The following is a 27,501-nucleotide window of genomic DNA, read 5'->3' on the forward strand; positions in this document are numbered from 1 at the left end:
TGCAAGCTACATAAGGTTTTATTTCAATGCATCCTTTTAAGAAACCTGCAAAACATTTACAAGGAGCTCATTTAACAAAATCTAGTGCTCAGTGTCAGTTTTTGCTTTTATTTTTGTAAGCCCTTTGAAGAACCTTCCATGTCTAAACAACATGCCAAACCCAAGTTTAGGAAATGATTGACGAAGAATAAATCTTGATTAGGAAACAGTTGCAAAATAAACATTTGGTGAAGCTAACTACTATTTTCCAGTTGCATTGATGAAGGAAAGTTTGGAAGAAGATGAAACATTCTATATTCAATGCATCATTCCAGCAATGCCATTTTCACAGCTACTGTGTTAGGGATGTCCAGATCCCTGTCAAAATTTTCAGCTGTTTCGAGTTAGGTGAGAAGACAGGAGTTAGGAGAATTTGGCTTTGATTTGTAGCAGGTCGCTAAATTGGAGGTTTGCGAGCCGCAAATGGCCGAGTGAACCGAGTTCGGACACCGCAGAATGTTTAAACCACAGCTTTACTAAAAAACAAAAAAACAAATAGGCAATTTTGATATTTTTTCTGTCCTTAACACTTTGCCTAAGTATCGAATCGGGAATGCGTAACGGCAGATCATCAAAACCAGGTGACTCGGATTTAAGACTCAGGCTCAAAAAAAAAAAAAAAAAAAGTGATCAGGACATCCCTAACATGATTTTTTTTGTTTGATAACTTGTGAGATGAGTTCTTTAAATGTGTATGAAACACATTTGATTGATACAAAGTTAGAAAAAAGATTTTAGACTGGAGAAATGCGATGATGAAAACTTCCTTCCGTTTTTCTGACCACTTTTAGGGCATGGTTCAGACATTTTACAACACTGACATTTACAAAAAAAAAGAAGAATAAAGAAATGAATACCACTGAGGGGAAGACCCTGCAATTAGATATAAATTGAGCGGCCAGAGTAAACGCTGCCATCAATCTCGTGCCCTGGGCGGCTGGTAATACTGTTGTGTGGGTCTGGTGCGTCTGGGCTGTCCATCTCCACCACGCCGGAACTCCAGAGAACTGTCATAGTAACCGTCATCTTCGTCCTAACGTTGTGATTTGAACACAGTTGAGGGTTGTTAAGATGAAATGTCATTGCCCATAACAGTGTTTTTCCATGGCATACCTAGGGAGCTTGGAATATCCTTAATGTGGGTCTCGACTGCTCAAAAAAAACGGGAATGTTCTAGTTGTGCTTGCTGCAAGCTTTAGTTTCAAGCATCTGGAGGAATGTTGCTGTTTTCTTAATGGCCAAATAATTAGAAAATATTAACATTCAAATCAAATATCGTCCATCCCGATCCTCACAGACTTTCTTAAACGCGGGGTCTTCTCGAGTGCATTAGTGTCTTTGTTGCTATTGTTAGCTGCGGCAGCATTTGCAGCTGAGTGCTTTGCATTGATGCGGTAGGCTAAAGTTGAACTGCTTCTGCGGTAAGCACATTTTTTCTTACAAAGAAAGAAAGCTTTATTTTAAGTTCAAAGTAAAATTCATTCGACAGACACATGTGCGTTCATTTTCACATATTCCTTGATCCCTCCCAACCACAACAGGAGCCTATCAGGTTATACCAAACACAGTGATAGCCTATCAGCGTACACACACTTCTGGGTGTGATTGACATTTTTTTCCAACCCCCAACTACTCAAGCACAAGAAGACCGATGCATAAAAACGGATCTGATTGACATGCAGAAAGCATACATTTAAGAGATTAAAGAACAGATTAACATGGTTAAAACAATGTAATACTTAAACTTTGATAGTAATTCATTGATAAGTATTCATGTTATTTAGATACTTGTAGTTATTCTCAAAACGTTTCTTTAACAATGTATACCAAGTTAAATATATTTTTCAGCTGAATACCTCCTCAGCAACATCAGGTATTTCTTGATGGAAAAAAAACAAGTGCTCTACGCATTTGTATAAAAGGTATAAAAAAAAAAGGTTTTGCCAAGAAGTTACAATAACACAATTTAGCGCTAAGCTACTTCATGTACCTATTAATTTGCTCTTAAATTGAAAATAAAATGTACTATTCATGAATTCAATGAGATCTGCTGATCCTATAAAAAAAAACTGAAAAAAATGATTCACCATTTCGTAGCTCCATCTGAGAACCACTGATACAGTTCATCATGAACGCACCATTTGCTAGCTTACCAAAATGTCAGCAGAAACAGGCTTGAGGTTATGAAGGAGGACCTCTTCGCAGTTGCCGTAATCACTGAAGATGACCACAGCTGTAGAGCCCGATGGATGCACGGCATCTATTCTCGCATGGTAGAACTTTTCCACATGTCAAGACGAAGCAAAGTGTCAATTCATCTCAACTGCAGATCACTCTCAATACACACATTTACAGTATTTTTGTAAGGTGTTTTCCACACTAAAAGCCTTCAAAAGATGACAGTGCATTTTATAATCCCAAGATCCTAATACAGTGCAAGTTTTCATTTTTGGGGAACAAATCATCTCCATGTATATTTTTCAATTTTTACCTCTGTATTTCAGCTATCAATGTGTTTTTTACAAATGAAATTTTATAACACCGTTTGAAAATTTGATGTGCTATATATACTCCAATTTTGAAGCAATTTACATGAAGACAAAGCACAAAAACAAAGAGTTTTTGTAAAAAAAAGTGCAATTTCATAAAAATAAATCCAGAAACTGTTTAAATAAAAAAAAATAATATATTCAAGATTTGTAGCCCCAAGATATTAACTCTTTCAGTGCCATGGACGAGAATTCTCATCTTTTAAAAAAGCAGTAACAATAATTCTCGTCAAATGCGTTTTTTTTTAATGGAGGGTAGCTGACACCCTTGACTAATGCTTAACTAACATAAGCCAATTGAGCCACGTAGTGACAACTGTGACCATCGGATGGCAGTGTTTGGCCACACATACAACACAGATATTACCTACATGTAATTTTTAGTAAGGAATGGAAATCATTCTTTCATATGATACCACCCATATTTACATAGACATATCAAACAATATTTTGTCGGCCTTGGAAGGTTAGTGAAAATGCTTAATATGCTGGCCCTCGAGGAGTTTCCTTTTTCAATAACGCCTGGCACCGAAAGAGTTAATGCGTCAATTTCTGAGGTTCTACGGGATGAAGCTGAAGCATACCTTACTGTCTTCCCAGTACAGAGCAAGGCACTGATCTCCAGGTTTCCACGCCTGATCGAAATTGGTAGCTTTCACAGGCCCTCGAGGACCTTGACCTTTGCCTGGCCCAGACTTCCTTTTAGGTCCGGGATTATGATGAGCGTTCCGTTTAGGAGGCTGCTCCCGGTAGGTAGGACCAGGTGTGTTGCTTGGCTTGATTGGCCCAGTTCTTATGGGTACCACGTCTCCATTTTGGTAATTAGACGGACCCCCCGTCAGGAAGTGTGAACCCTGCAACATTTCTACTTCACAGGACGTTCTGGAGTTTCCTCCCTTCGGCGGCCAACTTTCCTTTTGACGCGCTACATAGTCAGGTCGCTCATTTTTCCCCTTTTTCCTAAAGTTATTCAGGTTGGGGTTAGGAACTATGTCATTTCCTGTAGGATTTCCCAGTTTAGATGAGGGAGCATGGTCCTTCGCGCCTCTCCTGAGAAACGGTCCGGCCGTGTTGTCAGCCTCGTCGTTTCTGGACCGCTGCGGAAATGATCCCAACGACTCCACCTGCTGTTGGGCTTCCTTGGAACGTGTAAAAGACGGCGTGAAGCAAGACGGAATATTACGTTCGTCGTCAGTCTCTTTCCTGTCGTTGGGTTGTCTGTCTGGTGTTGCCCGTGACGACCTGTCCTGACCCTTCCACTGCTGGGCTGATGAAGTATGGGCGGTTATAGAGTTCGAGGAGGAGTCCTGTCCCGGTTTGGGAAAGTCTGTGTCCCTGTGGAAGCGGGGTGGCCTGTCATTCTTTTTTTGCCTATGATCACTATGGGAGGGGACCTTGCTGTGAGAGGCTTCTTTAGAGTGGTGGTCCGAGCCATGCCAGTTGTTGTTTTCATGTCTCTGGTGGGCCTGGTTCTTTGGCTCTGAAATGCAGAAATTGAGCAATCAAATGCAAACAATGAAATAAATTAACATTCACCTTTCAATAATGCACATTGTCCACTCATTTTCATATACTTCAATTGCAATCTGAAACTTCCGGCTGCTGGGAAATGAAAGTTGAGACCTTAAAGTGACAATATGTAAGATTTGTGACCGTTTTTCATGAAAAATGAATAATTTTTATAAATTCCAAAAACTTGCTAATAAATGTGTTCTAAACGACAATCAGTATGTTTTAAATATAAACGTAGGTCTAGTTATCATTAAATTGTATTATATGGGGGGGTGGCACTCCTCCGGAGGTTGCCATGTCTGTTCTAGCTACCACGGCCAGAAGAGGATTGTCTATTGCTGCATTTACCGTAATGCCCCTAAAGCTCCCACGGGTGCATGAGAAAAATGGCACATACTCCCTTTAAGGTGCTTGTTTTGGTAATCTCTGTGAATCAAGCTTGGTTTTGTGAAAACACAAACCGTGTTTTTCAGCCTATAATCCGCACCAGATTATAAAACGCACCAAGAAAAATTAAATAGCAAATGAAGGTTTCCACGTAAAGGCCACAGGTTGTAACTTCAGATATATACGCAGAAAGATGGTACATGGAAGTTTTTAATTTTTTGTTTTTATTTAAAATGTTTTTTTTACCCAAATTGCCTGGTTACAAAAACATCCCGCCTTCCACACGGACTGAACATGACATCTACAGCCATCATCGTGTGGCAAACGTTTTAAATATTTCAAAAAGCATTGCCTCAAAGAAAATGACAGACTGACATAAGATATTTCTAAAATATTAAAAGGGAATGAGAAAATGCTTGCTGTACAATCAGTATAGCTGCACTGTCAGTTCTTAAGATTCCAGAAACCGTATTTATCTATTAAAACAAAATACGCCATGATTCACTCATGATTCACAGCCTAGTCCTAGTCTAGTCTACTTGTGTTATTGTGAGATTTGAGACCAGGATCCAAATAAAATCCAAATTTGACCCACCATCAATGGAGAAAACACCCATCTTGGATTCCAGGAAGTCAAAAAGGGTACTTGGTCCAGAGGGCCTTCCTCCGGCTTCCTCCTCACCATCGTTTTTGAAGCGGCCTCGTCCCCTTCCTCTGCCTGAAAAGGCCCCAAATATCAACACGTTATTTCGGAGCGGTTATAATCCAAAGCCAGTAAAATTGCGCATAGTGTAAAACAATTTGAAAATCCTTTGTAAACTACAATATCGCAGGCCATGTCTCTCTATTTACAAACCTCTGGGTTGAGGCTTTTCTGTGACCACAGAGTTGGGTCTGCTACCAGTACCGGAAGGTCCCGTCAGAAGACTGTTGAGGGCCACCTCAAGATTGTTGTTGTTATCCATTAAGGCCTGCCGGGCCGCCTCCTTGTTGAAGCCCATATCTATGATGTTTCTGAGAGCACGCTCATCCACCTGTGTATATGGTGAGAAACGGACCAACACCGTTTAAAAGATGTACAGCCGTGAATCCATCCAAATAAGAGCAACAAAATATACATCAGTGCTTCTCAAATGGGGTTATGTGAAAGCACTTCAGGGGTGCTTAAGATTTTAAGGGTAGGTATCAGTAAATCAACTTGAATGCCGTAATTCCCCAGATATCGGGGGCTCAAATTCTGGAATTTTTTGTTACCATGTAAAGGATGCATTGCAACGCAAGATAAAAACTATTGCAAAACAGAATAAATCTAATCTTTCCGAATGTTTTCCCTTTTCACTGCAAGGCTGCTTTTTTTTTTGCCCCCCAAAATGCTTTGTTTTTGATCAGGGGTACCTGGCAAAAAAAAAAGAAAAAAAGAAAAAAGAAAACACTGTGAACCACTGCAGTATCAATTCAATACATACAAGTAAAATGCTCATTCAAACAGGCTTAAAAGGTTTCATTGATATCAAATCCTCTCACCAGCTCTCGATAATTTCCATCTTGTCTGTTTTGGTGTCTATCAAGCCTGTCTTCCCGCCTGTGCTTGTCACGACTTCGTGAAGCTGTGGATGATAAATTACTTCCTGCATTTCCTCCTCCACCAAATACACGGGGACCCTAACAGGGAAACATGAAACAATAAAGAAACCAGACAACGACATTTAGAGCATTTTGACATGTTTTAAGACCAACAGAATGTGTTCAATTGATACACCGACACTCCATGTATCTGACGAAGGAATCTTCTCTAATCTGGAAGGGGCCAGTTAATTCAAGTCGGCATGGTTTTCCCGATTTCCGTACCTCTTTGCCCTTGGCCACCTCGGCAATGGCGGCTGTCCGCTGCTTTGCAAACTCGTCATTCTCATCAACAGTTTTGGTTACGCTCTGAAGGGTTTTCCTTTTGTCAAGCTCTTCGCTGTCCATGCCATCCTTCCTTGTATTATTCTGCAGAAAGACAACATTGTCACTTATAATTTCACGGGCTTTAGTTTGACATCATTGGCGTTAGGAAACCAAAATGGCTCATTACATTATTGTTCAAATTTATTACATCCCTTTTAAATCGTTCAATCCCAAATACGTTTTTTTTAAGAAGGTAGACAATGATGCAATCCCAGGCACTTTTTTATGTTTTCACTTTTTTTCCAAGTGTTTAGCTGAAAGAAGTTCTAAAATTGGCTAGTACTGAACGAAATGAGTACTAAAGTAAACACATACTTTAGCACTTCAATAACTAAACAAATGTATCTCTTCCGGCAGTAAAGTATTAAATTAAATGATTATTTTAAGCAACCAAGTTCTTATGTACTTTAGCTTCTACAGTAATTGATTAAAAATACCTCTTGATAACATTAAAAGACTCTTTAGATCCTTTTATATATAACTGAAATGCAGAGATACAAATTGAAGAATTTACATGGCGATTAAGTTATTTTATTTTTTGCTCCCCAAAAATGAAAATTCATGGTTTGTGCACTATAAAAGGTGCACGGGATTACAAGGTGCGCTGTCAGCTTTTGAGAAATTTGAAGGCTTGTAGTTGCGCCTTATAGTGCGAAAAATATGGCAGCTGAAGTAACCAATTACATTAATACTCGATTAAAACAAATATATATTAATATCTGGAAAAACGACGTAAATACGTAATTTGGGATTGAATGTTAGAAAGCTTTAAAAAAAAAAAGTAGAAATTTCTTCTTTGGCATTGAAAAAAGATGATGCTGCGATTAACCTTACCTGGCCAAATGCCAAAAAAGGAGGCGGCCCACCTTCTGCTCCAATATTGTTTCTGCTGTGTTTGGCCAAACTCTATGAATATACAGTATGTTTTATAATATCAGGATGTAGTCGCCACAAAAATGAGACGCGATTTAAAAAAAAAGAAGAAAACACTTACACGTTGCAGTTCCCATTTCTCCACCATGTGTTCAACGCGTCCACCAAGAATCGAAATGTTTGAGTCATCAAGAAGCAAAAACCCATTTCTAACCGGGACTGTGCCCAAGAGCTTAATTTTTGTTCCGGGGGGAGTATTAAGGCTGCAAAGAGAACAAATGAGACATTAGTGCACAAAAGCAAATAATACATTTGCTGATAAGCAAAAAGAATGGTTCAATTTAATCACGACGCATCCTTTCGCAACATTTTTTATTTTTTTTTGCAACAGCCACAATGATTTCTTTCAAATTCACTTTTTGCCCCCATATTGTTCTTGGGGGGGGCGGAGGAACAAAACACAAGTTAAACCTACATATGTATCGTGCACAAGTGTTTTTCCACAATAAAGCGATCCAAATCCAAATAATCCCGGCATTGCCGCGACTCAACATCCTTCACACAGAACATTCAGCTATCAACCATTTGTTCGCCAGATGCCAATCTTAGCAAAGAGCGGCAGGATTTATGATGAACACTGTCAACTATAGTATAGAACAAAGTGATGTGTGGCTGTCACTGACGACCCAGTTATTACAAAATCCAAGGCTTGCCATGATCACTATTTGAAATCAAAAGCCCGGTGGTGTATTGTCATGTTTCTCAACAGTTTGACTTGACAGCCACAACAAACTAAAAAGCTTATACGACATTTTCTTCATCTGTTATCCAGACAATAACGCACGTTTGAGGGAAAACACTAGACGGTGGGAAAAAGTTTCCTGGATGCTTTGAGGTCTTCTCACTGCATCATAAAACATGCCCTAGGATAACCCAGGTTTTTTGTTTTGGTTTTTTTGGTGGGGGGGGCAAAACAAACAAAACAACTTTGTTTCCTGACCATTTACCAGCCACTGCAGTTTTTTTTTTTTACTTCTGACGTTTTCCATGGCATGGGTCAGGCCCATTAGAGTATTTATGCAGGATATGGTAGAAGTGACTAGTGGCAATAAGGATGGAAATGCATTATTTATTATTAAACTTAAAAGTTAGAACAATCATTACAGCCTCGCTTGCTGTGGAGAAAAGTGAAAGGTGAGTAAAACTAAAGCTGTTCGGAGTGTGACAACAGTCAACGGAGGGGGGCCCGTGGCGCCACTGAATATTCATCATTGGCCTCCTTGACTACTGATAATGTATATCGAACCTGAAAAAACAAGCCTACCCTAAAAAGAAAAGAAAAACATATCAGTCTATCTCTAAGGAGAGACAGACTAAAAATACTGCAGATGAACAGCCTTTTGTGGTGAAAACACCCCTCGTGTTATTTGACCACTGTTGGTTTTTATTCATTAACTGAGAGGAACCAAGATTTTTGTCTATACATGTAAAGATTCCACTCTCATCTCTAGCCATCAGAAACTCAAGGCCCACGCTCTAGCCGCTCCACCTGTAAAGGCTGTCTGGTCACCATGGTAGCAGTCACCAAGGCCACCATTGCTTGGCCAGAGAAATCATTCTGGCTGGGAATTGTTAGATCAGCAGCCACCGCGTGGAAAAAGCAGATAAAGGGAAAACTGAGGCATGTGTTGACAAGGAGGTTATGAACTGTAGACACATTTCCGCAATGGCTCATGAATATTCCGCACAACCAGCAAATTGATATGCACTGCACGTAAAAGCCAAATATACATTACAATTTGATTTTAAAGGTGGAAAATAATCTTAAACTATATTGCAGTAAATGGAGAATACTTCATTCACCACAACCTTACGCATAAGGGAAAAAAAGGCAAGAAGCAGTGAGTCGAGCACCTGATTTTGGTCAGGTGTTTAAACTCCACTCCAGCACAGGTGGTATGGCCATCTGTCATTTGCAGGCGCAGCATTCGTAGCCCTCCCTGGGACTCGCTATCTTTTGGTGCAGAGATATTCCTCAACTTTTGCAGCTGGAGCACACATGGACCCTCCAACTGGCCACGTCGAAGGATAGACATTGATAGGAAGAAAAGATTGACGAGAAAAACAATGTATGATCTTTTTTCCATACATTTATTTCATTCTGTATTTTAACATACTGGATTTTCAGCTATTGGGAATTTGATCACAGCAGGCCAATCTATTATTCAGGTCTATTTCATTTTAAAATATAAAATAACCTTTGCAATTCATGCAAATTCTTGCATGTTGAAATGGATGAATAAAGAAAGGCGGGGAGAAAATCCTGTAACCTGGATTATTCAGGCTAAATTTGCATTCACTATTAACAAGAATCATTCATACAAACTGCGTAACCAGCATGACGTAAAGACGTGTGAGTGATGTGCGCGAAATGTGTGGACGCATGGCTCAAGTTTGGAAGTGTGTTATCGCCATCTAGTGGCAATTACAAGAAACACAAGCCAGCTCCATTGTATCTAATTCAACGAAAACAAAGGTGTCATTTTTGGTACCAGACAAAGCAGACATCCAGTCAAAATTACAATCAACTGACACAGAAAGAGAAAATGAGATAACATTTCCTGGTGTTACACTTGATTCAAAATTACGTTGGAAAGTACATATAGAAATGTTCAAAGGAGGTTATCTAAAACAAGGTTTTCTCATTAAAAGCAAAGAATGATTAAACAAAAGATCACTAGACAAATTATTCTGCTCATTAATACTGCCATACTTGTATTGCATGCAGGTATGAGGAAATACATCAAACACAAACACTCAGCCTGTCAGTTTTTTTTTGTTACATTTTGAAATGTGCTTATATGTTCAACAAAATGAATCAAATCAAACTCACCTTCTCAACTCTTCCGCTATTGATGTCAGATGGCAGAAATTTCCTTCCGATCGGTCTCAAATCAGTCTGCAAGAGAAATGTTGCTCAAATGAAACAACGGACCTTTGATATTCTTATCTAACGTCGACGTGTATAGCGGTGTTTGCACTACGAGGCACGCAAAGTGATTCCCCTGATGATGTCACAGCCTCAGGACCAAATAACAGGTGGACATGGTCGCAATGACCAGAGACAACCATTATATTATTGTTAAATACATCACGGAACTAAGTGGTGAGCATTTTTGGATGATGACTTATTGCAACCTCCTATATGAAAAACATAAAAAATGTCGGTAGCCTTTCTTTTAAAGAATGATATTCAAATCTTGTGTTAGTGTGATGCCACAACACTTGCAGCTTCGGGTATTTTGTGTAGTCCAGAAGGCTGTTTTGATGTCTTAGCTGAGTGTTAAAAATCGCTGCCCTGCTGAAAAATGAACCGATGCCCCACTCTCCGGTCAAGAGCACTCTGAAGCATGTTATTTATCGCTACATTGCTGCATTCATCTTTCACTCTGTGAGTGCTGTGCAGTATGAAAAAAAAAATATATTTTTATATTTTATATATTTACTGGTGTAGCTAAGTTCCTTTCACTATATATATATATATATATATATATATATATATATATATATATATATATATATATATATATATATATATATATATATATATATATAAATAAAATATATGGGTATATTGAACAATAATTGTCCCTAAGTGTGATTGTGAGTCTGAATGTTTGTCTCAATGCACCCAACATCCAAGGACTCGTTTACTCGTTACGCTGTTAGCTTTATGATGCGTTTTTTTCTTTATGATCTAAAATGACTACATTCACACCATTGCTTTTTGCTTTTTCAAGAATGCTTTTGATGTGTTTTGAAAACGCTAGAATTTGAAGGTGACTAAATTTTTGACTGTTACTTTAAATGCATGGATGTTATTTTGTATATATCTATGTTAAATGGAGGGGAATGCATGATCCACATGCGGTAATATGATATTTTCAGTTTGGCTTCGAATTCATTGATAAATTGATGAGACATTTCATTATTATATATGCAGCGGTATCCACACGTCAGATGTCAAAAATGTTTTGCGGCTCCCAGTGTTTGTTTTTCTCAGTGTTGAGGTGTCGAAGTGGGACTCACTCCGGTTTCAGCAGATACTTAAAAGTAACTTGACTCTGACTTGACTCAGCCCTCCCCCCCCGCAAAAAAAGTGTGATTGGAACATTCCTAGTATACAAAAGTGGGTATTCGCAAAGCAGAACTCACATCAAGTGCAATACGAATAATATCATTATGTGTGATGTTCTCAGCAGATCCTTTCAGTTCAGCAATCCCTTCATCACTGAGGTACCTGAGGGGCAAAAACAAAGAGGTATATAAGAAAAACAGTAACAATTAAGTTAATCAACTGAAATGTGTCTCGCAAACTGCCATTCTTTTTTTACTACAAGGAAGGTGAAATGGATGAGAATGGATGGACGTTTCGGAGTTTACTAAACAGTGCAGTCACTTTTTTTGAAAAATAAAGACATAACTAAAGATATCTGAGAGATACTTTGCTTGAATTTGACACTCATTCCAAATCAATGCAAAAATGAAAGCAATCATTTCCATTCATTGACTTCTTTGCAATGATTTTACTTTGTAATCATACGCAAGTGATGTTCAACGAATTCAATTAGCTAGGAATCTACATATAGCGCATCATTATTTTCACATTACAAATGTTAGACGTTGTAATAGCGTTATTGTCATGGCAGGACGATGAAACCTGTGGAGCTATTATTCCAATATACTTGAACGGAAAGCTACCATAAAGGCAACCCTTTAAACCGCTACAAACATTCAGAATTTTACAGATCTATAATTTCAACAAAATGGGGCGTTTAGCGTCTATCAGCATCCCTTTTCAGCATACCAGGTTTTCTTTTGAGGCTAGCTTTCTTGTCATTCCTAATAGCTACATGGTTAGGGTGACTAAAACATTTCGTTTTAAAGTCAAGACTCACTATCTATGTTTACAATAGTTTAACATTTATTTGTGAGGGTCTTTATGGTTCTACACCAGGGTGAGTCCAAAACAACTGGACGCTTCAGTTAAGTATTGGTGAAGCGATGCTAGCGTGCATGCGACTTACCAGCCCTCGTTGGCGAGGGACTCCACCAAAGTGGACATTGTCGTCCGAGTCGACGTAAATATGACGTCACAAAAATGTCCAAACACACGCACACATAAACAAATAACGTTATACTCCGCTGTACATATGCTTCGGTTAATAATAATACCCGCTGCGTCGAATAGCTATCACGTCACTTACGTCACTATTATGAGACAGGACGGCGTGCCAAAGGGTTCAAAACAGTGCACACTTTTGCGTTTTTCGTTCAAAGGTGCTTAACAGTAGAGCGCAATACCCTTATAGTATGTCACTGTGGTGGAGATACAAATACAGTTTGTTCCACAAGTACCGTTTTCGATTGGAAATGGCAGTTATTCAAACGTCGATTTGATTTTCCTCACGAGTGTTGTAAAAGATCCGATTGTTGCACTATTCCAATAATTCAACACTGTAAAATATTTCGCATGGAGATGCTTATATGGAGTAAATATGAATTCACTGACAAACTCGTTCGAACATACTTGTTCAGTTATATTTTATACAGTGTAGTGTTTGCAAAAACCCTTTATACCATCATTATTTTTATTTTGCAGTGTCCCGGTTTATACTGACATTGGGGGCTTTTGTTTTATTACGTCCACTAGATGGCAATATGCACACGTAAATAAACGAAAACAAACCATGGCCCCACAATCCAAACAGCCCTGGCGTAGAAACATAGAGAAGATACATTTTCTGTGTCGTAAATAAAAAAAAAAATTCAACCTGTTTTTATATATCTTTTCCCCAAAAATGGGTGAGAGTCGGTGCATTAGACGGCTTCAGAATACGGTTCACAGGAACCCTGGCTCAGACGGGCTGACTTACACAAATGCATCAAATATCCATCTCCTCAAAGTCGCTTTGTTGCATCATGAAGCCATTTGCATTAACCACAGAGTTTGAGATTTTAGCTTTAGCCAACGGTACACTTGTTGTTGCTGAAAACAAGCATTACATTTAAAGTTATTTGATTGGCAGCATTGATAACCAATCAAATTTACGTAAAACCGAAAAAGGGAGGAGCTTGCTCGTGTTTATTCCTCTATTCTATTCTATTCTATTCTATTCTATTCTATTCTATTCTATTCTATTGTTAAGTAAATCACGAATAAATTCAACACAAAAAATATCACGGGGCCAACCTCATCACAGTATTTAGTTGAATGAGCTAATGTGCTCACAACAGACCCTCGTTTCAAAAAACAAGCGGTGCCGTTAAAAGTTAGTTGATTGACAGCAACGATAACCAACCAACATTGCGTAAAACCAAACAAGGAGGAGCTCGCTCACGTTAATTCCACCTCCACTCTTCAGTGGATATGATTGGTCAACTCAAACGGAAGATTTTTTTACGCTTCTTTGCGCGGGTTAGTCGAAAGTAAGACTTTCTTCAGGCAGAGTTTCTTCATAACACTTTTCAAATTTGTCCAGAACTAGTAGACCTAAAGCATATCTTCAGAGAGACTCTATGTCCAACGCCTTCCCCAGGTTAGTAGAACACTGACAAGTTGGCGTGACAGTCCCCAAATTGGATTAGCGCTATGTAAAGCCTGCACTAAGTGAGGTTGTAGCAAACAAGCTAGTTGACAGCTAACACGGACGCTTGCTGCGCGCTTATGTTTCCAAATAACGTGACATCGATTTTACGCACTTGACTGCAACCGCCGTCGCTTAAGATAAGGCGGCGTTGGAAGAAAAATGCATGTAGTCTTTGACAAGGCTGTCTTGTAACCGTGCACTCAGGTCGAGGCCGTAACGTCGAGTAGGTGCGCTCAAGTCAAAGGCGATGGACACTTACGTTCAGCGGTTCGAATCGGGGCGAGATGGAAAAGGTCACAAGAAGAAAGCGGCCTCAGCCACACATCTCGGTACGCCCTGTTCAGAAGAAGGAGAACGAAAACACAAGTTTGTAAGTTTCACTCAACGATTTATGATGCGGAAACGATGGCCACTTTTGACAGGCGTGCGCTTGATTCGGTAACATGGAATTTGGGCTGGGCGATATTGCCTAAAAAGAATAAAATCAAAATAAAATGATCATATTTATCCTCACCAAAAGTCCCATTTCTGATTTTTCACCCTTCCGTTTTTAAATATAATCAGTAAAAATGTCAAAAAATGCATAACAACCATGTAGTGATGGATTTTCTCTGAGTAGTCTGAAAGCAGGTGTCAGAATAAACTGATATTTTAGTGACTTTATTATGATTCACAAGGTACACGTTCAAAACTGCTTCACACACACTGCAAATAGGTTTAAATAAAAGAAATGCCATAACACTAACCAAACATGGCCCTTGGCCAGATGAGTAACCTATTTTTCGCACTATAAACTACTAAATAAATATATGTATATGTAAGCTGCAGATCATAGCATCACATATTTATGCAGAAAAATGGCATATGAAAGCTAACATCCTATCTTTAACATTATCATATATATATATATATATATATATATATATATATATATATATATATATATATATATATATATATATATAATATCGAGACAGGCCTACATGGAATGCTTGCTTTCTTAAAATACAGCATTGTAGACCAGTTTTATACAGTTGCCAATTGTGTGCAGGGCAGTAATGGAGCTTCATATTGTTTATGTTTGTCCCCTGTTCATAGCACCTACAATTTAGAAATCTCACTGATGACATGGTAAGATATCATTGTAAACAGTTCCTTCTTTTGCTTGTCCGCAGACAATCAACTAACATGACTAAAACTATCATTTTTTTCATGTTTCATTGCCAAACGTTGAATTTATTAACAAAGCAAATCTTTGACCTAAAATAAAAACATTTATCAGTTTTTCTTTCACCCTTATTAAATGCTTTTCTTACATGCAATATTTATGCTTTTCTCACAAAATACAAATGACTGCAACATTGACCCAAATGATAAATATTTCGATCTGTAGAAACTAACAGGAATCTTACCTTGGTATGCCTTTTTTCCTTAGTTTGATTTGGTCTTTCTATGCCCAGCTGGACAGGTTTGCGAGTATTCGGATCCCGGGCAGTAAAAAGGAGCGGCCAGCCATACCCCATTCGAAATACAGTACCACTGATTGGTCTGTATTTTCGTCATCCAACTCCCAGTTTGAGGAACTTTCCTCGAAGATTACTTCCGAAAAGGAAATACTGGCACTCTTTGAAAAGATGATGGTATGCATGCGATATCATTCATTCTTGTTATGATTTTTTTGTAATTGTAATGCTCCTGAAACTGTTTAAATAGCTGCTTTTCACTAAGCTATCCATATTGCTTTACACTAAAGTAAATGTGACAAGTCACATTGCACTTGATGTTCAGCCCACACTTGTTTTCCGAGTTTTAATTTATTCTCAGGCAATGGAAAGTCATATTGCCTAAGGTTTTATAGAAATAGGAGAGGAAAAAAACAAGTTTATTGTATTTCCAACTTTTTCTTTTTTTTTTTTAATATAAGGAGGACATGAACTTGAACGAAGAAAAAAAGACTCCCTTAAGGGACAAGGACCTGAATACAAAGAGAGAAATGGTCATCCAGTACGTCTGTGCTGCTTCAAAAACGGTATGTTTTATATTTTCGAATGTATGCGTACTCTTGTTTTGCTGGCAATATGTCATGAGTGCCGGATTTACACACTTAAAGGTGCATTTAGCTGCTCAGGTTTATATATGCTGTGTTACCTAATGGTTGGGACCTTGATGAGTATGTGTTAAACTAACTGAACTGATATGCTGTAGCAGAGGCTTACTGCATTAAAAGAGACAAATCAAAGACTGATACAACAAGAGAATTTTGTTGTTTTTTTAAAGCAATTACAGCCAAATTCAGATATAAAACAAATATCGTCACAGTTGATCAATTTTCAAATAACCAAAAACATTTACGGCTTATAAACGTAACGGCTCACCTGTTCTTAGGGTTTGGTCATGTGACGATTACAAGCTGAGCTTGTGGGGACTGTGATGTCAGTGATATTATTATTATAAACCGTAAACGTGAAACACAGATGCTGTGCAACTTCCGGAATTTATGGTAAAATGAACTCAAGCTGCGTCTCGAGGAAAAGGAAAAACAACGGCTTTCAAGCGCATTCACCCTCACACTGGTGAGGCGTTCACTGACTGCTCACAATGCGGGAAATCCGATACACACTTCACTTTAGTCACGCTTTGAGATACTTTAGATGCAAACGAAACTGAGTTGATGTCAGAGGCAAAGTTAATGCAAGCACAGTCGTAGCCACACTCTTTGGATACAGTATACCTTAGACGAGCGTACAGTATAATACAAAGAGTATATTTGTCTGTGTTTTTCTCTCCTCTACCTCGTAAAATATCTTCTTTGTTTCCCTTCCTTCAGGGTAGCTTAAAAAGCAGCTATCAGATATCTCCTCAGGAATTCCTTGGAGAACTTAAGTCAGGGGTGATGGAAGAACGCCTGTTTGCTTGCCTCGACTCACTGCGCGTCTCACTTACTAGTAATCCTGTCAGGTACAGTACAGTAAGAATAAATGGGCTTATTTCTAGACCTTTTGTTGCGGCCGTTGTTTTTATTATGATTGAATGTCTCAAGTTCTGTCCTCTCTTTTTAAAATTCTTACCTATAATTATATGTTTAAAAATTCCAGCTAACCCAGATAAAATAGTTTTTCATTTCATAAAAAATATTATCGACATTTTTGCAACCTATTGACAAAATATAATAGACATATCTTTAGGAATGGGCAAGTATCAGTAGCCGCCTGTTACCTGGCATCATTTTAAGGTATAGGTACTCACAATTGCGGCCGATACTAATATCGATTCCTCCCTGAGAGCAGTTTTACAATCATTAATTAAAAGTTACGACTTAGAAGAAAAGAAAATTAACATCCATTCATGAAATTTGAAGGAACATACGATATTGAATTAAGTTAGGTCTTTCTTTATATGTGTAAAGTACTAGAGGTGATACCCGCAGGAATACTCAAGTGTTGAGTACTTGTGCTGGTATTGCTCTGAAAAAAGTGGTATCAAACGCCCTTATGTAATTTACATTTTACTTTGTGGATTAAACTGATTATGTGATAGTCCGTGTGTGTTCTTTTTCCAGTTGGGTACAGAGTTTCGGTCATGAGGGTCTTGGACTGCTACTTGACATTTTAGACAGATTGCTGGCCAAGAAACAGTAAGTTTTTCCATTTTCAATGTTTGTCTTGTATTCTTTGAATAATTGTGATTTTTCGGCAAGTATGGAAGATGGGAAATGTTGTTTAGAAACGTATTGTCGTTGCCAAGACTGTTACAACAGAGCCGTTGTCTAAAACAAACTTAAGAAAAACAATTTGTTAGCACGCAGGATGCTTGCTACAAACTACTGTATGTATACATTTTGCCTATTTCATGTCCCTAGGCAGGAGAGGATCGACAAAAAGAACCAACATAAGATTATTCAATGTCTCAAAGCCTTCATGAACAATAAGGTAAATACACCAACAACAGAATGGTCCGAATGGTCTTCATTTTTTTTGGTCTCGTATAGATACACGACAGTTAAGATTTGAGTCATAGCTCTACTCTACAAACGCTTACCGTGCGCCTTATAATCCGGTGTGTTTTATTCTGTGCATTAACGGCCAGTTTTCATTTTGAGACACACACAAAAAAAAAATATTCACCATGTAAATACTTAAATTTTTATTCCTGCATTTCATTTATTAATGTATTTTTTACAACTAAATTCCCATTTTGAAGCAATCTATATGGGGACACGTTGCAAAAACGGCGAGTTTTTGTAACAGCGCAATTTTATGAATTGTTTGTGTTTTTTTGACATTGCCTTTAGCGCAGATCCATCATAGTGGATGCATAATGCACCCCCAGCCACCACTGTAGCTTCCATTCTACGCGCCTTATAATGCGGTGTGCCTTATATATGTTAACGGTTTTAAAATAGGCCATTCATTGACGGGGCGCTTTATAATCCAGTGCGCTTAATAGTGTGGAAAATATAGTCATCGTGTGCGGACCTTGGCCTAAAACATTCTTTGAGTTTTCGGCCCTCTGTGGCTTTGATATGACACCCCCGGTAAAGGAACAACAGAATTGCAACGCAAGTAGCTCAACCCCAGTACAGAAAGCTGGGTTGTAGCCCAGTGCCACTCTTTCACAAAGTTTAATGTAAGGCCTCTTGTAATCCTGCATCTCAACAGATGCCAGATGCCATTTACCTGTGGGCTTATCTGCCAGTCCAGACCTTTCGTTGGCTCCAAAAGCATCTTGGAAAGCAATGTACCCAATGCCCAAAAGACTGCTGTTCTCTGCCAGCTGTCAGTACAGCTGTGACTTCCTCTCCCTTTTTACACTTTGCACATTTTATTCTGTGCTGGCAAACTATCTGAATGTAGCCACTATTATTTTCCAGCACTGTCTTAATCCTCGCTGGCGCGGAGTTCACTAGAGCTTCACAGGTTGCCGCTTGAAGCCCCTTGCACTCCTCAGTGACTGCATCACAGAGCCGGTGGATGTAAAATACCTCGCGTTTCTCCACATCAATAGTTTAGGTTTGTAGAAATGCGTGACTGCCTTGCTTACCACTTTCTCGCCTCGCTGGAAGGGAGGTTATCAAAAATAATTTATCAAGTCGTTAACCCCCTAATATAAGAAGCACTTTTTTTTCCCTCAAAAAAATAAAGGCCAAAAGTATGGGCGCGTCCGATAAACGGTAACTTCAGAAACACTCAACGCGCAACAAATATATAACTTTCGGATATGAACACAAGAAAAATGAAGGATTTACAAACATAATATTTATATTCTTTTTTTGCTATAGTTTGTTTTATCGTTACCAAACTGTTCTTGTGTCTTATACACGGTAACATAGAGAATACCGGAATTTGATCCTAAATTTATAGACTGTTGAGTCTGATTTCTGGGGATTTACGGTAATTGTTGCACCTCTAGTGGATTTAAAGTGTGACTGAAATGCTGTTTACGCGTGCATTTTTGATGTATTTATTGATTTTTTTGCAGTATGGCTTGGATAGAATACTTGGGGAGGAGAGAAGTCTCGCATTACTAGCAAGAGCAATAGATCCCTCCCAACCCGCTATGATGACCGATGTGATGAAGCTGCTGTCGGCCATCTGCATTGTGGGCGAAGACAACATGTATGTTCTAACAATTTTAATATTGGCGTCAAATTCCATCAACATTGAAGTTTGAAAAGTTTAAAAAATGAATAACTTTGTCACTTTAACACAAGTGTAAAATGTCATACTGAGTAATTAATGATCTTACGACAGATATCATCAGCAGCCCAATATCCCCTCACGCATTTTATGTTTTCATTTAGTTTGGAGAAGGTCCTTGAAGCCATCACCACAGCTGGAGAATGGAGAGGCATCGACAGATTTCATCCCATCGTGCAAGGCCTGCGAGATCGCTCCGTGCAATTACAAGTAAGACCGCGGGGCCAGTCTGAATTTAGTATAGCTATCGGAGTGGGAATTCTTTGATTCAATTTTTTTTCCCGTTCCCCTACACAAATACTGTATGTTTGTTGCCTTTGTAAAAAGAAATATGAATAATAAAAAATAATTATAAATATTTATTGAATAATAATTACTTTTTCCAGACTCCAGGATTGCTATTGTATTTTTCATACGTGAGTGGATGGCTTTAGCGATCAATAATTGATTTGTTTGTCGCCGGTCGAGTCGCCAGAAAAGGTAGTCCCTCAACTCGACTTGGAGGGCAGTGAAAAACAACTTCCAAATGATCCAATTTTCCCTTCGATTGACTGTTGGTTTTATATGTGTGCAGTTGTTGCATCAATATTAAAATCAGCCCTCCCTAGTTGGAGGCTGGAGAAAATGGACATGCATTAGTTATGTTTCTTTTCTTCCTGGGAGTCGAGCTCATTTCAGATGCATGTTGGTATGCTCATCACCTACAGGAAGATGGATGCTGTTTTTTTTTCTTCCCTATCTCGTAGGACTGACCCAAACCTGCCGCCCACCGCACTTGTGTTTTTTTAATGTTATTTTTTTGTTTCATATTTCAGGTGGCGTGCATGCAGTTAATCAATGCGCTAGTAACATCACCTGAGGATCTGGACTTACGGCTGCACATAAGGAACGAATTCATTCGTTGTGGCCTTAAAGCCATTTTACCAGTAAGTATAACCACTTAATCGTAGACGGACACAATTTCGGGTAAGGACTGGATTCGTAACCCCGAAATCCACGATCGCTTTACCATTTAACCGTCAAATCCAGTGTCCATTCAAATGAGGCTTTAGCTGAAAAACACGTCATGGTCCAACGAATGAAAAATCCACTTTGATTATCATGGTAAATGGGGTGCACGTTCCCTACACCGTATGTGGTCTAAAGCGCTTTACCAGGCCATCGTTTTTGGGGGGAAAACCAAATAGGCAGTGTATCAACACCAGTGCGAGTGCCAGTGCGCTAACGTAGCCACGCCAACCTATTGAAAGTTTTTCGCATAGTTTAAACTCCGCTTTATTATAACGATCATTAGCCTACTGCACAAACACTTTCACCCTAACAACAATATGCTATGACGCATTTGAGCCCAATGTGAAACTTCTGTTTCGCCGTTTGTTTCCATTGCCAATTTAGTACTCAATTTGAATGAGCTCTAATTCGTTCCATGCTCTAGTCTGGATGTTTGATACCACTTGTTTTCTGACCGATACCAGTAAGAGCACTCAATGATACCAAGTACTGATAGACTTTTGGTACACGAAATATCCCCTCAAAACCAATAACAGATCATTTTAAAGACCTATCTATTCCAATGTAGCGTTTTCCTTGAACTCTCATGTAATTAATGGCAGTTTAAAATTCTCGCACATCCTTGTTGTATGCGCGTGTACTATAAGTTTTAATGCTTAAGTTGCTTCCTAATCTTAATTGTTTTCCCCTTTCAACCAATTGACTGTGTGTTTTTCTTCTTTTCCTGATTTTAAATGTAGCAACTGTCATCTATGAGGAATGATGCCCTTGACATTCAGCTGAAGGTATTTGAGGAGCACAAAGAAGAGGACATGATGGAATTCTCTCATAGGCTGGAGGACATCAAAAGCGAGCTGGAATATCCTTTATACCATTTATCTAATTTAGCGATTCTTCACTCTTAGTGTTTTTATCTAAAATGAAAATGTACGTCACCTGAAGGTCAAATGTTTATGAATAGATATTAGATAATACAAAGTGGGAATGTAATGATTCCTGTTTTTTTTTTTTTTTTATGGTTACAAAGCATTGCTTCCATTTATCAGCCAGTCCTTGCCTTGACTCTTTTTACTGATGCAGGGGACGTGTTCAATATTTTGCTGAATATGGTGAAGGACAGCAGTGCAGAAAACTATTTCATCTCTATACTGCAGCACTTGGTCCTCATTCGCAACGACTACTATGTCAGGTCTGTCAAGAAAAGGTGGACAAACAAAATTAGAATGAATTATCAACTGTTCTGCAATCAACTTTACAGAAGCATTCAAGTAGGGCTGTTTAGAGTAGATTGATTACTCGAGTACCCCCCCCCCCACACACACACACACACACACACTCCACATGAGGCCCACGTCATTCTTTAACAGTATTCTTATTGTTTTCTTTAGATTTCTAACATAACAAATATACAATCTTGAAGCAGCATTTTACACTTTCTTTTCACTGGCCAAGAACATTAATGATGTCCTTGTGTCACTTTGTCCATTGGCCTATGTAATCACCCAAATATGTCCAAAATGCATATATTCCAATTCCAGTATTTTATTTTAGTTTTAGAAGTGTTTTGCGTCGATTCTTAAGGTACTGCAATAATGTCTCTGGCTCATTTTGACCCAAGGTTATTTGCAAGTACCATATTTTCAGCACTATAAGGCACACTGGATTATAAGGCACACCTTCAATGAATGGCACATTTTAAAATGATATATATTCATATATATGGCGCACGGCATTATAAGGCGCGCAGTAGTGGCTGGGGTTGCGTTATGCTTCCACTAGATGGAGCTGTGCTAAAGGGAATGGCAACAAAATAATCAAGATAAGTCAGTTAAAGTTTATGCATAGACAATCAGAAATTAAGAACTAAGATGATTTGCCCGAAAAATACCTTCTTGAAACTAAAGGCTTTTGGCTGTGCCTTATAATGCGGAAAACATAGTATCCAAAAATTTAATAAACATTTTTACACGTGTAATTTTGCTAACAAATCTTGCGATACCCTTCCCCACCTATTCTTACAAACCTATCTGATAGTGCCTCTTGATATTGAACTTTTTGAAAAAAGCCGCAGTCTCTTAGTAAAATAGATGGACATGTTTTTTTTGTTTGTTTTCTTCCCCACTGGAAAATATGCCAATTTCTCCTTGGCCAGGAAGCGATGACCCACTCTTGTCGACGTCCTTCTTATTCAATACAGCCTCCATTTTAGAAATGGTTTGAAAAGGGTCACACAAGGGTCATGCAGCAAAAGGGTTCACTCTCACACTTAACACAACTTTGAGTGGTGCGTTTAGAGAGGCAGAGAATGCTCACGGAATATTTCCAAAGCCACCCGAGAGCGCGGCCACAGGTCTGCTGACATCTTCAAATCAAATAGAAAACAACTTAGTCGTACGTGGATTTTTTCAACTGCGGTCGACGGTACTGACTGGCCACACATGATTAAATTCATGCAAGAGGCTGCGGGCCGGTGGAAATTTGAACACTGGCAGCACATGGCCCCCGGGCCGGACTTTAGACATGCCGGCGCCAACGTACGTTGTGATTCCGCCCTCCCCGAGCGTCCTTTTAAGATGTGTGATGATACCTTGCTCAGAGTGTGTGGCTGGCCCCATTTGGTCTCATTAATGCCCAGGATTTGAATGGCGTCAACTAACAGAGAGAATGTTGTCTCTTTCATCTGGTAATAATCTAGCTTGCATAGCTCGAGAGTATTTTCCATCTTCTTTCATGGTACTTTTCAAAGGCTTTTTTTTTTTTTTCGTTTGTTTGGCTCACCCACAGCTGCGTGAGCATTGATCAAAGTTCACTTGATCAAAACAACAATATGCCTTATTTATCAGTTGCAGTTTTAGTCACACCCTTAATCTGAAAGAAAAACGAAATGTGCGCGATCATAATGCTTCAACCATTCACTGTGACAAATAGAACTTTCCGTCATATCGAAGACGCTTATCACCCCAAATGATGTCGATTTGTATGCGTAACAGCAAATTTTCATTCCTCATTTTGTCCCGTTCTCACTGATGTCACTTATCGTCACTCTCAGGTCCCAGTACTTTAAGATCATTGAGGAGTGTGTGTCTCAAATCGTTCTGCATCGTAGCGGAACAGATCCAGACTTCGGTTATCGTAAACGTCTCGACGTGGATTTCAGTCACCTCATCGGCAAGTCGCTTTCTCGTGTGCAACATATTACAGCCGTTTAGCCAACTATAACTAGTCTCATTTTTTGTCGTTGTTGTCCCGTTTCTTTTAGATGTCTGTGTAGAGAATGCCCGATTTGAGGAGTATGAACAAAGAGCTTCAGAACTGGCAGAAAAGGCAAGTACTGACCCTCAATATTTTATCAATTGTACCTCCCCCGCAGATTCATAACATCAGTTTGTTGGACTCATTTGTAGTTTTTAATGTACGGTGTATTATGTTCAATGGATAAGGATTCATTTGGGTATTTTTATTTTCAGCTTGATGAAGAGTTTGTAAAACGACAGGAGGTCCAAGCTCAGCTGGTTAAGGGTGAAGAAAAGATCGCTGAGCTTCAAGCTGAGTTGCAGGCTTACAAGTCTCTGGTATTTGAAATGGTCTTTTACCGGTATTTACATTTACCGTAATTCCCCAAAAATAAGATGTACCCGTGTATAAGACGCATCCTTAATTTTGAGATTAAATTCTGGTATTTTCTGTTACTGTGTATAGGACGCATCAAGAGTTACAATGTAAAAACTGTAGCATAACAGAATAAATCTCATCTTCCTAAACTTTTTAGATTTTTTTGTGTTTGTATTCATAAGTTATATATTTGTGCGCCATTGTAACGTTGAATGCGCTCCAAGCTGTTGTTTTTCCTTTTCCTCGCGACGCAGCTCGAGTACATTTTACCATAAATACCAGAAGTAAAGTAATTACTGTAAGAAAGAATATGACCGATATAAAAATGTACATCTGTGCATCAAAACTCGGCCAATGTGGCTGACACATCAATCTTCCGCGAATAATATTGAATAAAAAACAACATCAAATGTTTAGGTTGCAGTTTATACAACACACTCATACTTTTGGTCTTATATGAAGTGGGTCTTATATTTGGGGATTTACGGTATATGCAATAAGTGCTTTCTGATATGAAACATAATTCAACACTGATTTAAAGGATAAGGCATCTGTCTCCACCATAATTCAATATTTCTCTCCAAATATTGAGTTCTTTTGGTGCATGAGCTTCATTGTTTGTCTTTTGTTTTTGCCGCACTAAAGCCTATAATTTTGATGACATTGATGCTTTTCTACCGGTAGGCTGACACCAAAAACAACAACATGGACCGAGCATGTCAGCCATTTCTGACTCTCGTCGCAATTCAATGAAAGCAAATTGTGTTAAAAACAATTTCTTTTGACAACACTCTTCAACCTCTACTGGCCTGCTACCCCTGATCTGCAGCATCAGAAGAGGATTTTCGTTTTCTTTGCTAGATAAATTTTCAATTTGAGAGTAAAGGACACTGAAGGAATACTCAAATAGCACACTTGTTGAAAATGGCTGTGGCCAGTTGCTTGCTTGCCATCACTCAGAAAATTCAATGATTAGATGAATCAAAATTAAGGCAGACCCTCATTGTGCATCCTTAACCATAAAGGCTTTGAAAAACAATTAAAAAAATGTCTAGATACCGTATTTTTTGCACTATAAGTTGCGCCTAAAAGCCTTCAATGTTCTCAAAAGCTGATTTGAATTGCCATGTAAATCCTTCAAATTTTACTTTTGCATTTCAGTTATACATATATTCTTTACAATGAATTTTTTTTCAATTCCTTGTTTAAAACTGCTATATATGCTCCAATTTCGAAGCAATTTGTATGAGGACAAGGTTGGAAAAAATGTGCCCCAGTGTCCAACTCAAGGCGCGTGGTCCAGATCGGTAGTTAAATCTTAACTACAATGTAGCCTGTGACAAAAATGAATGGCGGTCCTGGCTCAAGGCTTGTTTAAAAAAAAAAAAGAAGAAGAAATCCTTGATATATGGCGCATTTCATGCACAATGAAGCTCATTATGCTTCACATACTGAATCTGAGGTTTGACGTTCTGATGAATCCTCTTCTCTTGAGGAAAAAATCTCACATTTTGCACGGCCTACAATAGACACGAAGGACACGTTAACAAAAATATGTGTTTTTAATTAGTTTTTTTCTTTTTGCTAACACATAATGTGCATATGTCATGTGATCCCTATGTTTAGATTGGGGGTGTTCCAGTGGTTTTGTCATCTGTCCACAATGCGCAGGAGTTGTCTTCGTCTTCCGCATTACCCAGCGGGCCTTCACCTAGCAACCCATCATCCGGGTTACCGGTTCCACCTCCCCCACCGCCGCCTCCCCCTCCGTTACCCGGTTGCCCCGCGCCCCCTCCTCCACCTGGTGTGCCTCCTCCATTTGGTGCCCCCCCTCCACCCCCATTAGGATTTGCGTGCGGTCCAAGCTTGTCCGCTTGCCTTGCCCTGCCTTATGGCCTCAAGCCGAAGAAGGAATTCAAACCTGAGAATTCCACCAAGCGCCTGAATTGGTCCAAGGTAAGTCATAAAACTTTGTTAAATATACATGCCTTTCCAGTTTATGCAAGTCGGCATAGGTTTAAAGTTTTCTTTCTCTGAGACTTTTTTTCAAGAGAAAATTTACCTTTATAGCTGTTGCGCTGATTTTGCTTAGTTAATTCTAAACATTGTAAAATTGGTCATTAACGATGGCGGAAAGATTGCTAATTTAGAATGTTCTATTTTGATTGCTACTGTTCAGTCTCACCATCTTTTCTGCACAGTGTGGTGCACCAGATCATAAGGCGCATCTTCAATGACTGGCCTATTTTAAAACTGTTTTCATATTTAGGGCTGCACTGCATTATAAGGCGCATAGAAAAGAAGCATTTTAATGGTAAAATACCAATTCATAACGAAATACAGAGATAAAAAAAAAAGAGATTTTACGTGGCGATTCAGTTTTTGGTCCCTCAGAAATGAAAATTCATGCACCGTATAAGGCGCACTGGATTATAAGGGACACTATCAGCTTTTGAAAAAATTGAAGGCTTCTAGGTTTCTTATCGCGTGTTAAGTACGGTATTTGAGCAAGCAAAAGTTTTTGAAACTCCAATTCAGTGCCTTTTCTCCACTTTTAACTTTGTTCCTGATATTTACTGGCAGCAACTGAACAAAACACTTGTTTTTGCCCAGACCTAAACAACAAGCTTCTTTGAGAAGAGAGCAATTTTTGAAAATAACAGATGATCATATGCTTCTGTTAGATCACACGGAGTGGCACTTCTACAGATGTTGTTCCCCGCGGAGCAATATTAGTTCACACTACAAATGGTGTTAGTTTGCGCTGTGATTAATTATTTAATAGACACCGCAGGTTCGTACAGATGTTCCGCAAACTTAAACATATGCTTGTATATTCAAATGAGCGTTTTAGGAGGATATTATGCTGTCTAAAATACGCACATTGAATCAAAATCATCAACTAATTTTCAAAACAACTTTTTTTTTATCATTCGCTTTGAATAAAACATATAACTCATTACAGGTGTGATACAGCTGGGATGCACCACATTTTCAACCACCCAAAATGTTCGCCCAAAAACGGCAAAAAATAAATACCGCAATTCACCAAATACAAAGCGAACCCTTAATTTTGGGTCAGATTCTAGTATTTTCTATGCTAACCGTGTGCTATATATGTAAAGCGTTCACAAGACCCATGCTTTACAGCTAGCTGTACACGTAATGTTTAGGCAGCCTTGTTGTGCAGCAATTCATTCTGAAAGATCTTTTGTGCTCCAA

At 38.8% G+C, this 27,501-nt stretch overlaps 2 protein-coding genes across 4 annotated transcripts in view; one reads left to right on the forward strand and one right to left on the reverse strand.

Annotated features, from left to right (window-relative positions):
• tdrd3 (tudor domain containing 3) lies at positions 1-12,567 on the reverse strand. The gene is made up of 13 exons (XM_088414063.1): positions 12,398-12,567; positions 11,526-11,610; positions 10,204-10,269; positions 9,225-9,382; positions 7,432-7,573; positions 7,272-7,343; positions 6,336-6,479; positions 6,012-6,149; positions 5,344-5,521; positions 5,083-5,205; positions 3,173-4,068; positions 2,193-2,318; positions 1-1,072 (listed from the first exon to the last, which is right to left on the reverse strand). The coding sequence occupies exons 1-13, from the start codon at positions 12,433-12,435 to the stop codon at positions 956-958; spliced, it is 2,283 nt and encodes a 760-aa protein (XP_088270189.1). The 5' UTR covers positions 12,436-12,567; the 3' UTR covers positions 1-955.
• Positions 12,568-13,794: 1,227 nt separating this feature from the next.
• diaph3 (diaphanous-related formin 3) overlaps positions 13,795-27,501 on the forward strand; it is a 67,407-nt gene continuing 53,700 nt past the window's right edge. For 2 of the 3 annotated variants that reach the window (XM_088413527.1, XM_088413530.1), the window contains exons 1-17: positions 13,795-13,909; positions 14,165-14,330; positions 15,059-15,091; positions 15,421-15,600; positions 15,885-15,989; positions 16,788-16,918; positions 17,520-17,594; positions 17,820-17,889; positions 19,439-19,575; positions 19,761-19,866; positions 20,472-20,582; positions 21,408-21,526; positions 21,740-21,856; positions 23,717-23,835; positions 23,927-23,991; positions 24,135-24,239; positions 25,906-26,235. In XM_088413527.1, coding sequence (XP_088269653.1) covers positions 14,208-14,330; positions 15,059-15,091; positions 15,421-15,600; positions 15,885-15,989; positions 16,788-16,918; positions 17,520-17,594; positions 17,820-17,889; positions 19,439-19,575; positions 19,761-19,866; positions 20,472-20,582; positions 21,408-21,526; positions 21,740-21,856; positions 23,717-23,835; positions 23,927-23,991; positions 24,135-24,239; positions 25,906-26,235 — 1,926 coding nt within the window. In that variant the 5' untranslated portion in view covers positions 13,795-13,909; positions 14,165-14,207. Of the gene's footprint in view, positions 13,910-14,031; positions 14,331-15,058; positions 15,092-15,420; positions 15,601-15,884; positions 15,990-16,787; positions 16,919-17,519; positions 17,595-17,819; positions 17,890-19,438; positions 19,576-19,760; positions 19,867-20,471; positions 20,583-21,407; positions 21,527-21,739; positions 21,857-23,716; positions 23,836-23,926; positions 23,992-24,134; positions 24,240-25,905; positions 26,236-27,501 lie in introns of those variants that run through there. The other variant, XM_088413528.1, reaches the window with a different exon arrangement.

This window comes from Hippichthys cyanospilos, chromosome 4, assembly GCF_059441005.1.
Source record: "Hippichthys cyanospilos isolate Australia breed blue-spotted pipefish chromosome 4, RoL_Hcya_1.0, whole genome shotgun sequence".
NCBI lineage: Eukaryota > Metazoa > Chordata > Actinopteri > Syngnathiformes > Syngnathidae > Hippichthys > Hippichthys cyanospilos.